This window comes from Myxocyprinus asiaticus, chromosome 11 (genome assembly GCF_019703515.2).
Source record: "Myxocyprinus asiaticus isolate MX2 ecotype Aquarium Trade chromosome 11, UBuf_Myxa_2, whole genome shotgun sequence".
In the NCBI taxonomy this organism is placed as follows: Eukaryota; Metazoa; Chordata; class Actinopteri; order Cypriniformes; family Catostomidae; genus Myxocyprinus; species Myxocyprinus asiaticus.
The window spans coordinates 8,659,338-8,676,090 of NC_059354.1; the positions used below are offsets into that span (position 1 = coordinate 8,659,338).

At 36.8% G+C, this 16,753-nt stretch overlaps 1 protein-coding gene across 2 annotated transcripts in view; it reads right to left on the reverse strand.

Annotated features, from left to right (window-relative positions):
• Window positions 1-16,753, reverse strand: part of ranbp2 (RAN binding protein 2) — a 98,000-nt gene that overhangs the window by 57,409 nt on the left and 23,838 nt on the right. For both annotated transcript variants that reach the window (XM_051709773.1, XM_051709774.1), the window contains exons 7-13: window positions 15,625-15,820; window positions 15,022-15,322; window positions 9,271-9,452; window positions 8,971-9,152; window positions 2,185-2,308; window positions 1,853-2,014; window positions 1,205-1,342 (exon numbers count right to left, since the gene is read on the reverse strand). In XM_051709773.1, the coding sequence (XP_051565733.1) occupies window positions 1,205-1,342; window positions 1,853-2,014; window positions 2,185-2,308; window positions 8,971-9,152; window positions 9,271-9,452; window positions 15,022-15,322; window positions 15,625-15,820 (1,285 nt within the window). The remainder of the gene's footprint in view (window positions 1-1,204; window positions 1,343-1,852; window positions 2,015-2,184; window positions 2,309-8,970; window positions 9,153-9,270; window positions 9,453-15,021; window positions 15,323-15,624; window positions 15,821-16,753) is intronic.

Here is a 16,753-nt window from a genome sequence, read left to right on the forward strand (position 1 = left end):
TGAGTTATACAAACGCAGGTATCTCTAGATCTCCTCACACACACACTCTTGACGTGCACATCTAATGTTGTTGTTTTTACCTTTGTCTCCTGTTATTTACCGTCGATTACATCTGTCTAGCATTTCTTCAAGACAGCAACAGGCTCAAATGTGAGTATTGCCATCTCTTGTGGATCCACTAACTTATGCAAATATTTCCAGGCGAATGTGTATTTTGCGTTTTTAAAGACACACGGTTAGAAAAATCTGGCTGCACGCTTTCAGCACTCAAGCACTCTGCTGATGACGAGATTTGTGTCACACGTCCTGTACGCAAACACTGAACAGCTTGTAGTCTGTGACCGCAATACTGTTTCAACACAAAAGCAGTTTATGCAGCAGTCTGAGGTGTCTCCTCCACTCACTCACTTGCATTCAAATCATGTTTGAGCTCTCCATGTTGAACATTCTAAGATATCGCCACAGTTGACGTATCCAAACCAGCCGAATGAGGAATCTTGGTACGATTCTCTATGCTCCTCTGTTGTAAACAACACTGCACTTCCATTTTTTCGTGTTTTACATCAGTTCTCGCATGAACTTGCCAACGCGCTTGACCTCGACCCTCGTGAATTTTTAGTAAAAAAAAAGATTACAATAATGATCTATTTCTTCTTTCGCTTCGGAAGACCGTAATTAATCCACTGGAGTCAACAGATTGCTTTTATGATGGCTATGTGTGCTTTTTGGAGCTTCAAATATTTGGCACCCATTCACTTGCATTTTACGGACCAACAGAGCTGAGATATTCTTCTAAAAATCTTCATTTGTGTCAACTGAAGAAAGAAAGTCATACACATCTGGGATGGCATGAGGGTGAGTAAATCATTAGAGAATTTTATTTTTTGGGTGAACTGAACTAAGCGACTGTTGATCATTGACCTATTTGCTCTGCATGAACTATCCGGTTCACTGACTGAATGTTTTGACCACAAGTGTAATGAAACAATTTTGTGGGCATGTGAGGAGCTGTGTTTGACAGCATTCTAGAATTTGTTGGAACAATGTTATGACAAGACAGAATATTTAAACTGGCAGCATAAAATACTTTTGTAAAGGCAAACATTTCTGAATTGGCAACTTTAAAAATGTAATAACAAAACCACGATTTATATTCTGGAAAATACAGTATGCATCTGTATCTACTTTAACAAACCAATGTCACCTTAGCCAGATGCCAGTTAGATGAGATACTGTTGAGTGTCTTGAGCTTTGAGATGGCTTCATCTGTGTTCCCCTCAATATCAAGCAGTGTGGCAAAACTGATCTCTGCCTCTTCCTCATACACTTGGACGTCAGATGGCTAAAATTCAAATAAAGATAAAAAGTAAACAATCAGCATTTATTCCACCCAGCTGACATTTATTGACTATTAATACATGCACACTTACACAGAAGTAAACATATCAACAGTTCACATCCAACAATTTAAACTTTTACAACATTACTACAAGACTTAAACTGCATGTTTGTTTATTAACTTTTAATGCCACGTCAGCAACAAGGTTATTCACATGGCAAACAATAAATATATACGGTTTACAAAGCTATATAGGACATTTGAGATTAATACAAGATAAAAATTCTAAAATACATTCAAGTGATACCTTTATAAATATTTCCATTAAGTATGTCTCTGAATAAAATCGTTGTCTGATGGTTTCAAAGAAGTTACAGTTCAATAAGATGTGTTTGATAGTCAAAGGGGTTTACTTAAACTGCATGAGAAGTATATTACCCTGTACCCTGCATATTAAATAGATAAAAGAAACTTCAGCTTTAAACTATCCAGCGTTATGTGGAATCAGCACACCTGTATGTCTTTACTTCTGAAGTGCAGAAACATCGGCTCAAGAGGTTCAGGAATGCTGCGTCTCTTTCGGATTTTCACAAGCAAAGGAAGCACTACTTGCCAGTAGTGAACACTACGACCAACGTACTCCTTCTGATCGTAGTAAGAGTTCACACTTTCACCCTGTAAAAGCATTTTACACAAAATAAATCTAGGGGAAACTGGACACAAACAATTTCCAAATTACAGAAACAAATTTTGCTTGCTTGCAGCTCAAAACACAGAAAATAAAAAGTTGTGGATATGAAATTGAAGGCGTTATTGAGAGCTGAGTGTATTGACAAGTGGTGTACCGTGTTAGTGAGGTGCTGAGCCCAGTGTATGAGCAGCGCTGGCTGAAGACCGTGTTTCTCTCCAGCTCGCAGCGTGCTCAGACCATGCTGGACAACCAACCGCAGTTTAGCGGAAACACCCGGCCTGTCAGAGACAAGAACACAAAACATGTCAGATATTTGACTAAATATATATCAAGATGCTGTCTCTCAGGACTGCCAGTGAACCAGGGTTTCTGCAGGTTTCACATAGTAAAATTTAAGCCTTTAAAAGGGTCAGTGAACTGAGAAATCAAAATTCCCTTGATCTTTTGACATAAGATGTCATTGTACTATAAAAACATCCTGCAAGTTTCAGAACTCAAAACTCTCGTTAGTCTAAAAACAGCTTATCTTGAAGCCAATCAGCCAAAACGACGGGATGTGGAATGTACCACTTTATTACGTAATAGTGTGGCTAAACACCGCCTCCGCAGAAGATCAACGCCTGCTTCTCATCACTGCCTGTTTAGCCCCGCCCATCGATTCACGTATGTAGTAGGTAAATAACGAGAGAGGCAAACGCAGGTCTACGCAGAAACCAAACGATAAAGATGGCTCCGAAGACAACAAGACGCTGTGCCTTGCCAAACTGCCTTCCTTCTGATCCCAACGTTAGGACAGAGTGGATGAACTTTACTTTTAATGAAGTTCCAGACCGCGGTAGTAAGAACTTGGTCCTTTGTTCACTTCATTTTACCGCGGACTCATTTACAAACAAGGCACAATTCGACGCAGTATTTTCAGAAAGAATGAAACAAAAAACCGATGCTGTGCTGACTATATTGGATCCGACAACAATGTCGCACCACACAAGCGTGAGTAACTCTTTTTATTACGTGGTCACAATTGCTTTATCTGTTATTACAGATCGTTTGATATGTACGGAGTATTTATGCGTTTTTAACCTAAATCACAGCAGCGTCAATCTATGAAGGATGTAGGCTGTCAAACATACATGCAGAAGTTTACATTGGTGGGCACACAGCTGTCCTTTGGAACAAGTTTTTTACTTTAATGAAAATGATGAACGATGAATATAAGAACAACAGCTTGACAAACGATGGTATATTCATTTACACGAAGCAGCGCGAATTATCCTTTGTCGGCTATAACTGTATTAACGCCTAGTATCTGAACTTTATATGCAACAACCAATGAAATATAAAACGTGTAATATGCCTAAATGTTAACAACATAACGACACAAACAGCGTTCTGTAGCATCTTTGGCTAAACTCTAATATAATGTAATAGGCTAACTACCTCACAAATATATAAAGTATAAATAAAGATGATTATTTACCATGCTGTCGCCGGCTGTAGTATCCTTGCCATTTGTCTTCTGATTCGGGATCAGACTCCGGCTCAAACATGTATGGCTGAATTTTACTGGCTGCCATTTCTCAACATCGCAAGTTTTCAAAACAATTCCACATGTGTACTGACGGGGGCGTTGACAATTTTTAAATACGCAAAACTGTTAGCCAATCATACCACTGGGCGTTTACTTCCGAGTCTACAATTCGCCATGCCTATTCAAACGGTGTGTTATGATGAGGGGGGTCAAAACAGGACAGAAAATAGCCTATTACTTCTAAATTATGATGTTTCTTTGATGTAAAAATCTTGATAACATAAGTGGACCTCAGAGAACAGTACAAAATAAAAAAAATAAGACAGTTCATGACCCCTTTAAGACATCAAAAAATAGTCAATGAGTTTGTTTGCTCTCACGTGGAGGCACTGAGCAGGCTAGATACTGAGCCATGGAGAGCAGAAAAGAACTGTCAAAAGACCTGCGTAACAAGGTAATGGACCTTTATAAAGATGGAAAAGGATTTAAAAAGATATCCAAAGCCTTGAAAATGCCAGTCAGTACTGCTCAATCACTTAAGGGGATCTCTTGATACCAAGTCAATAAACTCATTGACTATTTATACACAGGCACTAATTGCAATTTAAAAATCCACAGGTGTGGGAAATTAACCTTTAATTGCCATTTAAACCTGTGTGTGTCACCTTGTGTGCCTGTAACAAGGCCAGACATTCAAGGGTATGTAAACTTTTGATCAGGTCCATTTGGGTGATTTCTGTTATCATTATGATTTAAAAAGGAGCCAAACAACTATGTGACAATAAATGGCTTCATATGATCACTATCCTTAAATAAAAGACAGTTTTTTTTGCATGATCAGTCATATTTTCAAAATCAATGCCAAAATTTCACAATTTCTGCCAGGTTATGCAAACTTTTGAGCACAACTGTGTGTGCAACTGTGTCTGTGTGAGATATACATACATACACACACACACACACACACGCACACACGCGCGCGCATATATATATATATATAAAACAATATCCAATTACATTGTCAATTGTGCGTGATTGAGGAGAGGAAGAACACACAGCTCAGAGACGCACTCCAAACAGCTTAAGGTGATACTGATTGCAAAGTATGAGGAATTATGCAAAAATACAAAATACGTGCATACAGAAGCACTCTCTTTGTGAAATAAAGCAGAGCCAGAGCTGCCGTTCCACTTAAGCAAAACTTGCATGTCAGAGCATCTTTAAAGGAAACACCCTGACATTATATTTTTAATGCATCCTTTATTAAAGTTCAAATAATAAGGCAGCAGGTCGTGTAATTACAAACTCAGGAACTGACTTTTCTCTGTGCGTTCAGAGCCACTTATAGGAGTCACGTGAGAAGTGATCCGATCTAAGGAGGAGAGACTGGAACTCTACCTGGCTGATACACACTCTGGCGTGGGCACGCTCGTCCTTCGCGCGCTCTGCTCACGACATATTGAATCAAAATGTGCTGCGGTGTGTATTTTATCATGAAGAAAATCAGTGAAACACAGCTCTATTAAGAAGAGAGTTTTTTTTTGAGTTAAAGATGGATTGAAGTGAACAAAAGAGTGTGTAGTCGTCGCCCATAATATAGTGCAACAAAATACATTTTTAATATGTTGTTGTTGTTGACTTGTTTTCCTATATAAAACTCCTTTAAAACAACATACATTTACTTTAGGGGCTATACTGCAGAAGAAAACTGTCATCCGAGAATGTTGAATATAATTTAATATTTTAATATTTAAAAATATCTAAAAATCCTTAAGATACATTTACCTGAGAAGCAACATAAGATATTTAGACTTTCTTTCAGAGAATAAACAAGTCTAAATATCTTCTATGTTGTTATTTAAGTAAATGTATCTTGTTTTAAGGATTTTTAGATATTTTTAAATGGAAAACAAGACAAAACACTTGATAAAAGGATTTATTTGCTGTGATTTTTTCTTAATAAAAAAAAGTATATATTTTTTCCTTTAATTCAGTGAGTGCATTGAGGTATTTTTAAAAGATGATTTTATCCTCTTTATTGTTAGTAAGCACGTTTAATAAAACCTTTTAAGTCAAGGCACAAGCTGAATAGTCGGTAAAGAGCTAGAGATTACTCGTTGCAATACTCGTCCGAATAGTCGAATAATCATTCGATTAGTCAATTATCAAAATAATTGTTAACTGCAGCACTACCCTGCAGAGTTGCGTTCACAATGAACTGCTCTGTGGAAATAAAGCGAACTGAACTCAAAACATCTCCTGAGCTGAGATGGTCTGAGGCTATTTGCAGCATTCTCATACAGTACTATTCTTGCTAATTTAAATGCACATTTGAATGCTAAAATGAGCATTTGAATTTTAGATGTGATACAAGCACTTATGATGACTAACATTCTTGGGCTAAAATAGACGCAGTGCAACAAATAAAGCAGAACACGGGTAAAGGTTGAATCTCCTTTTAAATTGACAGTGTCTGAAAAAAATGAATCGTTACTGCACCTGAAGCTGGAAAAACCTAGAGACACGGCGCAACGGCCAAAGACGTCCGTCTAGTGCATGAGTACGTAGAAAAGACAGACACGTTCAGAGTTAATGCCCCCCCAGAGGTGGAGGTCTTTGGCGGTTGTGTCTTGACTATGCCTTGCTCCCTTATCTCGCTACATAAGCATCAGGTATATACCTTCAACACTGTGGTACCACGCATATTAGTGTTGTCAAAAGTACTGGTTCTTTGGTACCAAGTCGGTACTAAAATAAAAAAAGATGTAACGATACCAGTGTTTCTGCAGTACCGAGCACAGACTCAATCCGTTACCAGCACGCAATATGACTGGTACACGACTGCTTTAAAATGCTCATTTTGAGCACGTGCTCTGTTACTCCTTACACTGAAATGGACAATTAATCAAATTAAAATCGTGACATGTCCAAGTGTGATTTATTAAACCGCTGAAGGCTGCAATCTTAGTGTGGAAGAGCTGCGTACTTTGAATGAATGTATAAATCCAACCGCTCATACACATTGAGAATCATTCACGACACGTTGTATCAGATGACAGAGCAGAGCACTAATCTACTGTGAACCACGCAGCACATGTAAACTATATATTTATATAATTAAAATCACAGCATTTGCACTTTAATCTCAACTCAACTTTATTTATATCGCATTTAAAACAACAGAGTTGACCAAAGTGCTTCACAGTAATAACATTTGAAACATAACTTCAAAATGATCACATACACAAACACCAGTAATCTAAAATACAAACAGTCCAAAACTGTGTCCTACATTTCATTTGTCAGACTCACAGGACAGTGTAAAGAGATGAGATTTCAGATGTGATGTAAAAGTCTACAATGATCACACTGGGCTGTGTCGCGAACTGTTTATCCAGAAAAGTCAAGCTTCCGGCAAAAAACACGTCAAAATAAAAGGACGATTCAAAATAAAATCTAGATCCTTGAAATTGAAGAAATTAAATAAATTGAATAAAAATATATTACATCTGTATAGTAAAATGTAATATTCTCTGTAATAATAACAATAATACATTTATCACAAGCAAGACAGCTGCTGAATAAAAGTTTGGCAAAAAAAACGCAATGTTAAAAAGTTCTATTTTTCACTTATTAAAAGTTTTAAGAATTAATTGATTAAACACTATTTTGATGAAATAAACTTTCAAACATGTTCTGGAAAATAACAATTATTAAACTATAATTATTAAAAATAACTAAACCTGTTCAATATCACATTATCATATTTTTGCTGTGGTATCGAGAACCAGTCAGGTGTGTTCCTTGCAATAAACGCTCGCTACAAACTGTGCTGACTGGCTGATATTGATTTGTTGCGCCCTCTTGTGGATGTAAGAGACAATGTCGATTTAAAAATTAGATGTCTTGTACATTTTTACCCCTACCTGAAATAATGTCTTAAATTCAAATATCATTCGAAAATTGGAAATATTTCAGTGAAAAAAATCAGAATTTAGTTTCTTATGCCCTATTGACAGCACTCTTCCACACCCTTACAATGGACCTTGCACATTCATATCCGTCAGAGCTTTCTCTAGTGTGCAGGTGCCCTAAAGCTACTTAAGAGAAATCAATCACTACTGCATTCTCTCTTACAACATTTATTACAATTACATTATGAATTTAAGACATTTGGCTCCAATTTAAGACTTAAGATGCCGGTCTTAAAAGCTACACAATGCAACTTTTGGCCCTCTAGCGGTTAAATAACTGCATGCGTATTGCGGAAGGACATTGTTTTGGTTGTTTTTCGGCTCTGCTCCTCTGCACGGATGAATGTGGTTCAAGGCACCGGTGTACACATGAATACAGGACATCTTATCAGTGCGAATGGAGAAAATAAATAACAAAAGAAAGGAAAAGACGGATATCCGAAAACATGTCATCTGAGCAGGTAAGTGCCATATCTTATGCTGTTGTTTTGACTTATTGGGAACATTTATGTTTTGAAATAAATGACTACAAAAGTTAGGCAACGTTCATTAAAATTAGCTTGCTAGTCTGATCAGGTCAAAAGTTGTAAATTTTTTATAATTGCATGATATTCTGGCCAAACAGACCACAGTAGTATCTAATTTATAGATTGTCATTGTTACCAACCAGTGGTCAACATCATTTCAAGACTCACATGTCCTTGGCAAGTCTAGGACTAAAGGACTTATTCATATAAATTGCAGTTATAAAAGAAAAATACACACGTGTGCTAGCAAGTGAAAAGTTCTGCACCGATTACAGTGTAATTATTGTATTTATCTTACCTGTTGAGTAAGAAAAAAAAAGCCATCTCTGGGTCGCTTTCAAATCCTTTCAGATCTCAGAGTTGTCGCCACCGATGTTGATTCTGGTTTTATTACGGACTCTGTCGCATTCCCTTTTTGCCTGTAGACTCTGCTCTGTTTGGGGTTTCTTTGTTTTTACCACCGGTGATTCCCGGAGGTTTGCTGTTTTGAATGATCCATGGTCAATTTTTCTTGTTCGTTGTGATAAACTTTTAGCTTCGCTACTCCCACACACGCGCTACACTAGCCTATTTAGCCTAGCTTATTTTCTCTGTGTACGGATATGACGTCAACATGCACTGGCGAATGACATGTATGCAATTTCCCGCGAAATCCTGTTCCGACAGCTCTAAAATATAAATCATTATTATAGGTTTATCAAAGTGTATTTGGGTAAGACATGGTTTGGAAGATGGATTTTTGTTGCACTCTCTCATTAATAAAAATTAAAAACAAAAAAAAGTTAATAGTGTAGACTTTAAGACCCACAGAAACTCGCATGTCTACTGATGTCAAACACAGACGTTCTTCAGCTTCAATGTAATGCACATTATGGAGATGATTAAACACTAATAGAGTGTCATGAACTCACAGTGCTCTCTTGTGAATGAGATTGTAGACTGCATCCCACCACTCTCTCTGTTTCTCTGAGGACAACAGCTTCATGATGTGCATGGGCAGACATCTGGGCTCATGTAACTGGGAACTCGCTGTTATCTTTGCAGTCTCCTGCAGCTGAGTGTGACTCGTAAACACAACACCACACAAAAAAACCTGAAACGACACATTATTCCAAGTTAGAGCTGGCAGGCACCCACCCTGGCACCCTTGGAATAACATTCCAATAACATAGCACTGATTAACTATTCACAATAAGAAATGTCGTATGCACCTCCAGGTCGAGCAGGCAGATGGATTCAGGGGTGTTGGTGTTGAGTTTGGAGGTCTCTAGCGTGAGCCGTGGAAACAGCTGTTTGAGCCAGTCATTTAGGGTCACCTTCTCGTCCATCAGTGTCCACTGCAAACCCAGCCACACCAGGTGCTGCAAATCCCCACCATACAACAACACCGAACCTACAACAACAAAACAAACACCACTCAAATCTCAAATCATGAGATGACATGACAATATGCTATACTTGATCTTAAACTATTTTAATTATTGTATAAATTACTGTCAATTCCGTTTCTGGAGCTCAAATTAATTGAGACTACATTTGCCCTTTTAAAAAATGATTTGTCACCCCACAGAACTAAAGTAAATAGATAAATAAACTGGTGAAAAACGTAATTAGTGTGCAGTCAGAGCACCCAAAATGAACATTTTCTCTTATTAGGGTGATTGACAAATAAGGATGTCCGAGGTGATAAAAATGAGAAATGTAAAAAAAATCTAGTTTAAAACATGTATCCAGTTAGTAGAAATGTAATGTCTCCCCATTTTGGTTTAATAGATAGAAAAAAATCTGTCACTCTGAAGCACTGTTTTGTTAAATTTCTGCCATGGTCTTTTATCCTGTCATACTTGTTTTTATTTCATAAATACTGAGGCTACATTTAGAGGTGAAGCTAGGAGTGCAATGATTCGCTCTGACAACGATTTGATTATGATTCTTTACCTATAACAATAACGATGCATTGTGAAATCTGAAATTTGGTCATAATTCGATTCTTTTGGAACAATTCATAATTATTTAAAAAAATATGCTGAAAAAAGATTCAAAGTTTTTACTGAACATTCCTAATGTAGAAAGCACAGAAATGCACCAGACTTGAGCACCAGAGTCACAAATGCATTTAGGATCAATGAGGTTTGGCTTATATGGGAGGCTGTATACATTAACAAAAAATGCATTACATGACATGCATTATAAATATGATTATATGTAGACAATACGGTACAAACAGACACGTCTCATGCATAATAGATAAGGGATAACAATGTCTGTTGCAACATAATGACGATGCAAACACACAAACAGACGGAAAACCGTGAAACGAGAATAATAGATTTACATATCATGTAATGTTAAGATTTATTGCACCAATAATTAAAGATGAAATGTCATGTGCAGGCAGATAAGATTCATCTTTAAATCGAGCAGGGTCATAGAATGAAAACATTCTATTTTAGGTGGTTATACACAGGATGAGGTAACCTTGAGTTCCCTATTCATTTTGGGATAGGGAGAGAGATGGTAGGCGGCTAAACAAAGGCGCCTTCGCTTGTCAAGTTCATTTATGAGAAATAATTTGCATTGTCATGCAGAACTGTTTGCGGCACTCACCGCGAAAGATACATTTTTTTTATATATATATTTTCGCGGCTTGATGTATGTCATTGACTAATCACAGGTGACTCTAATCAGCTGAACAGTCTGAAGTCACACCATATTCCCTGTGACATTCACTATAAAGAGAATGAATGAACAAGTGAGTGTTTTTGTTTACAGACAGATTTCTGCCTAACAATCACATTTATTTAAACTATTAAATAAAGCGTTCTCTTCATGGTTAAACTGTTTTATGGAGAAATAACCAATTTAATGGAGATGCAAAAGCAATATTAACATTATCATAATCGGAGAAGGTGACAACCTTTGGTCAGATGGATGCAAACAGTTTTGAATAATGACACAGGAAGCCAAACTCGGCAGCATCCAGTGATTTATTTTATCTAGGTTCACGGGGTGATCTCAGCAGCACAAACGTTCTTTTTCAAAGTGAGTTTTCTTTCCATTCAATCTCGCATGCTCTGCTCTGTGTCTATTGCGAGAAGGTTTGTGTAATGTTAGACAGGTATTAATGTAGTAATAATCAATTCTTAAAATTACAATGCATCAAAATGTATTTGATAGATCAATGCGCTGCAATGCATCAATGCACTTTTACACCCCGAATATACACATAACTGTGGATATATGATAGATTCATGATTCAAGTGCAAGTCTGATGAAACAGGAGTTCTAGAGTGAAAATTCTACCTGTCAATCAACCGCTGCGCTAAAACAAGATTTTTAAACTATGCCGGTTACGTTTAGCTTAAAAGGAAAAAAAACATCTGGTCTGAAAATTTGAAAAGTGCAAACACTCATGTAAAGACTTCACAGAACTTCAGTGTGCCTGTTTTTTCTCACTTTCTTTTTGTTCTTATACTTTCTGCGTTTTATCATGCAGAAACACACTGACATACTGTAATAATTGATGTATGCCGTCATGAAATCAGAGACACTACTCTTGAAATCCAAACAGAAGTGGCCCAAAGAGATGCTCTGTGATCAAGTGTGAACGGTGATGCGTCTGTAAATGGAGATGATGCCTGTCCACCTGTGATCGGATCGCCCTAAACGCATCTAAATGCCAGGCAACAAACAGGTGCAGGGCACACACACACAGCGAAATCGTGAAATAAAAACTGATGTACTAGGTTTAAATGGTTTTCTTGTTTCTTTTTTTATCTGTAAAAATGATAAATCATTTTAAATTATCTGTCAATGTTTCGAAAATGCAACCCCTGGCTATCAGTCCCTAAAATCACATTTTTTGTGTCATGGAAGATACTCACATGTGTTTTGAAACAACATGAGGGTGAATAAATGATCGCATTTCATTTGAGTGAACTTTCCCCTTTAAAGGGATAGTTAGGGTGGAGTCCAAGCAGTCTCGTGTGACATTCGCACTGCCATATGGGTACAGATGTAATCTCACATTCTCCACTCGGATGAGACATCCAGAAGAAGCACACAAACACACCATTGTGAGTAAAGAATAGAGGTCGACCGATATATCAGATTTAACGATTAATCGGGGCCGATAGTTGCGTTTTAAACTATCGGCAAAACATAAACTCTGATAGTTTCCGATAGCTATTTTTGGTTTCATTTCTCCGTGGCCGACGCTGGAGGGTTCTACAGTCTGAACTCCTTGTTTCTACAACACTCTCTAGAGGTTACATAAAAAACAATCTCTGACTCCGCATGGAGTTTGTTGTGCAACAAACAGAGAAAATCAAGGTAATGTATATAATGCACATTATTTTCATGGTACAATAAATCAGTAATTTAAGACAACCAAAGGTAGTTTGATAATTTGTTTATAACTAATCGCTGCACTGGAGAATTGCATTGCCGGCAAGGTCAGGCAAATGGACATTAGCTGTTCGAATGGAGTTAGAACAATGTTAAGTCAAGGCTGCTTACCTTTCCTTTTAATACGCTGTTTTGAATATATATATATATATATATATATATATATATATATATATATATATATATATATATATATATATATATATATATATATATATATATATATAAAATAAATAAATAAATAAATAAAAAAAATTCACTTATAAAATGTGCAGATCCGTTGAGTGTTTTTTTTTTTCAGGCATTGTAAATCAGTCATTAAATGGCAACCTTATATGAATATGCTGCCTGAGTTTTTGCTCGGCTGATTGTTTGCTTTAGAAGACCAAGCGCAAGCACGGTTCATTGTGTGAATGCACCTGCACAGGAACAGTTTTATAGTTTTACGTTTTATAGTTTTTTGACTATGAAGTTCCCCAATTTTTTCTCCATTCTGACAAAATAATCTTCTGTCTTCATTTTATGATGTAGGTAGTTACGTACAAATAAAACTTAAGAGCATGGTAAAATATATCCATCTGAAATTAATTTGATATTCATGAGTGGGCACATTGTAATACAATGTGTTCATTTGAGGGCAAATGGATAATATAGACAATGCCATTCTAAAATTATCTTTAAAAAGGCAAGACTTGAGTAGAGTTTATTTCTATCCCTTTTTCTCTCTCCCTTTCTTGGACATCATTTATAGATTTAATATGACAATAAAATAATATAACAAATATTGTCAGTAGTGATGAAGTATACAGTCACTATTTGGCTTTGTAAGGCAGTGTTTTATGTTACTGCTGAACAAACACATTTGACCTGTAATATTTTAATTAATATATTCATTAATTTCAGGTGGCAAAGGCTTTGAAGAAAGTACCAGTGTGGGAGAAATTTCTTAAAGTATAACCATGGAAAGTAATACTTACAAAAGATCAGCACTATTTTACATTGAATGGAAAGTTTTCAATCTTAATATAAATGTTAAAAACTATCGCCCGATTAATCGGCTATCGGTTTTCCCACCTTAGTTATTGGTATCGGCAAAACCCACTATCAGTCGAACTCTTGTAAAGAAAAAAATACAGATCTAAACCAAAACCAAAGCTATTGTACAGAGTTCCTCCTCCTCACTTGTAAACAGCGCTGTTCTTCCAGCGGTGACGCACGTGCCTTAGTTCTCATGTTTCAAATGCCAATGCGATTACACCACACGAGTGTACCACTGCTCACCGGAATCATGATTTAGAGTTTTAAAAAAAGTATATAAATATTTATCTTTATCGCACCTAAAGCGATCATGTTGCTTTAGAAGACATTCATTTAACAGCTGGTGTCATATGGGTGACGTTTATGCTGACTGTCTGTGATTTTTGGAGCTTCAAAAGAGAAATCTCCATTCACTTGCATTTTAAGGACCTACTGAGCCAAGATATTTTTCTTCAAATGTGTTCTGCTGAAGAAAGTCCTACACACCTGGGATATCATTTGGGTGAGTAAATAATGAGAGAATTTTCATTTGTGTGTGAACTATCCCTTTAAATTCCATATAATTTGCCAACTACCTCCAATTTTGAAGAATTAACATTAAACTAGGGATGTTAATGATTAATTGAAAATCAATTAATAATATTAATTGTTATTAATTTGATTAAGCTTATCAATCGTCGATTAAGTTCAGGACAAATGCATTCAGTAATCATGACAGCTGACGTTGATAAGACTGTCTATACAGTCAAGTGCTGCTAGAGGGAGCTTGCGCTCTGCATGTCATTATCCGGTTCACAGAAGAGCACACACATGAAGTGGGCAAAATGTAAACGATGATGGAGCGTTTCTCTATAAATGAACATTAATCTTTAATGCACATACATTGATAGTGTGTCAAAATTACAACATGACAACAAACACTGTTGATCTCGTTTCATCCCAACCTATATTTACGTCAACTGGGAAAGCAGGAAGGTACATCACGCCATCACCAGAGAAGTGGTAGCCTATGTTATGTACTGTGTTCATGCAGAGCGTTATGATTTGACAATTTCTAATAAAACTAAAATAAGTCCAATGATACTAAATATCCCACGATCCACAATGTGAAGTTTTAAGGAACTCATATGTATACAAATTATATATCTTAAGTACCTTAAGATAGAAATGACTGTACTTACTACTAACAGTATTTCTTTAACAGTAATTAAACAATTCAAACTAAATATAGCCTAAATGTGTTTAAATACACTGAACTAAGAATATTTTAAGAGGAAAATGCTAATGAGCATTTCTTTAGTGTGTTAATGTAAATTATATTTAAACAATCGGCTACATGCACATTATTTGGAGTCCTCCATGTGCATTTTGCAATATTAACGTTAACGATTAATCAATTAATTTCCATGACGATCGATTATGAAAAAGTTTGAAAATTGACATCCCAACATTAAAGGTTTCAATTTATGAATATAGATATTAAAAATGTACATGGCAAGTTATATACTTCAATTTACCATTGTCCCACTTGGCAAGCTCTGCGATGTCTGGAGCGTGTGCGCTAATGTTGTGGATCTCATCATTCCAGATGAATGAGAGATTATCATGTGCCTGTGTGCTGAAGAGCAGCTCAAACAGACTACTCAGCCCGCTCCTGTTCCCGAACATCTCCAGCACTTCCTTGAGCAGCTGAGGATTGTCCTGTCTCAGGTTCAGCAGCATGTGTCCCGCCTGACTCTGACGATCACAGGCCAGAAGCTCCAAAAGCTGATGAGATGCATGCTCACCTTTCAAACTCTTAGTTTTGGGTCTTGGAGTCTGAGGAACAGAGAAGGGAACAGGCCTTAAGAGATTAGGCATGGACAGTTTGGTCATTTTGTCTACTCGAGTACTGATTATTAAGTGACTGAATACTGAAGGGGGAAGGGTCAATATGTCATACAGACATAGGCATACATCAATGAACAACCTCAGAACTCACGGTAAGTCTGTCTTTCAAGGTTTATAAGTTATTGTTCAAAATAAATGTGATTTCTACTTCGGGAACCAGACTGCTGACTATAGACTAGTCGCCCATCCCTAATATATCAGCATGAGATAGAGGAGATGACGTGTTGTACCTGATAAGCAATGAGATAAGACAGAGCCGCTAAATCAGTGACTGCTCTCCACTGCTGCTGTTTCTCCTGAGCCATCTTCAGCAGCAGTGTTCCAGCATACAGGTACAGCTGAGCTCGCATCTCTGTGAACACCTCTGACAGCTCATCTGCAGTGTTTGTGGCAGTGTTCTTCAAAGACTGCAGTGCACGGTCAAAACTGCAATCACAAACACAGGGTCTAAATACACTCAAGAACTATGGGCTAAGTGCAGTGACAAAGCTGCATACTGCTTAAAGTGATAGCCCACCTAAATATGAGTTTTCACATGTCAAACCTGAATGACTTTCTTCTGTGGAACACCCAAAGTAGATGCTAGGCAGCCTGTTAGCCTCAACCACCATTCACTTTATTTTATGGAAAACAAATACAGTGAAAGTGAACGGTGACTTAGGCTGTCAGTCCCTGACATTCTGTCCAACATCATTCTTGTTATACAGAAGAAAGTCATGTGGGTTTGGAAGAACAAGGAGGGTAAATGATGGCAGAATTCTAATTTTCGGGTGAACTAACCCTTCGTCTATTTCATCTACAAGAACAGATCTTTCTTCACTAATAAAAGAGAAAACTTTGATAACTTGAACAATATTATTTACACAAAGAATTCAACTTGATATTTGGGATAATTCAGTCAATGTGCTTAGACTAATTACTGTAATCAAATTACGTTTTTGGCTCAAAAGTAATAGAATGCATTACATTTAAATTTCTGATAATCTGATTACACTGTGTAAGATTTATGTTTTATTTTTCTGGGTAGTAAGTGTTATTTCCTACATATTTCCACAAAAATTGTGTTATATAGTGTTAGTTACTGACTTTAATATAATTACTTTTAAAGGAATATTCCGGAATCCGGAATGTTGTAGGTCCTTAAAATGTAAGTGTAAGCTTCCGGTCAGCTGCAGTATATGCATTCACGAGAGCGCTGTGTACATGTCTCTCGTGTGCCGAATTTGCGTTGGCATTTTACTGGCATAATCTCATGTTTTTTCTTGGTTGAGACATCCAGGATAAGCACACAAATGCACCATTATGAGTACAGAAACAGATAAATACAGATCTAAACCAAAACCAACAAAGCTTCTGTAC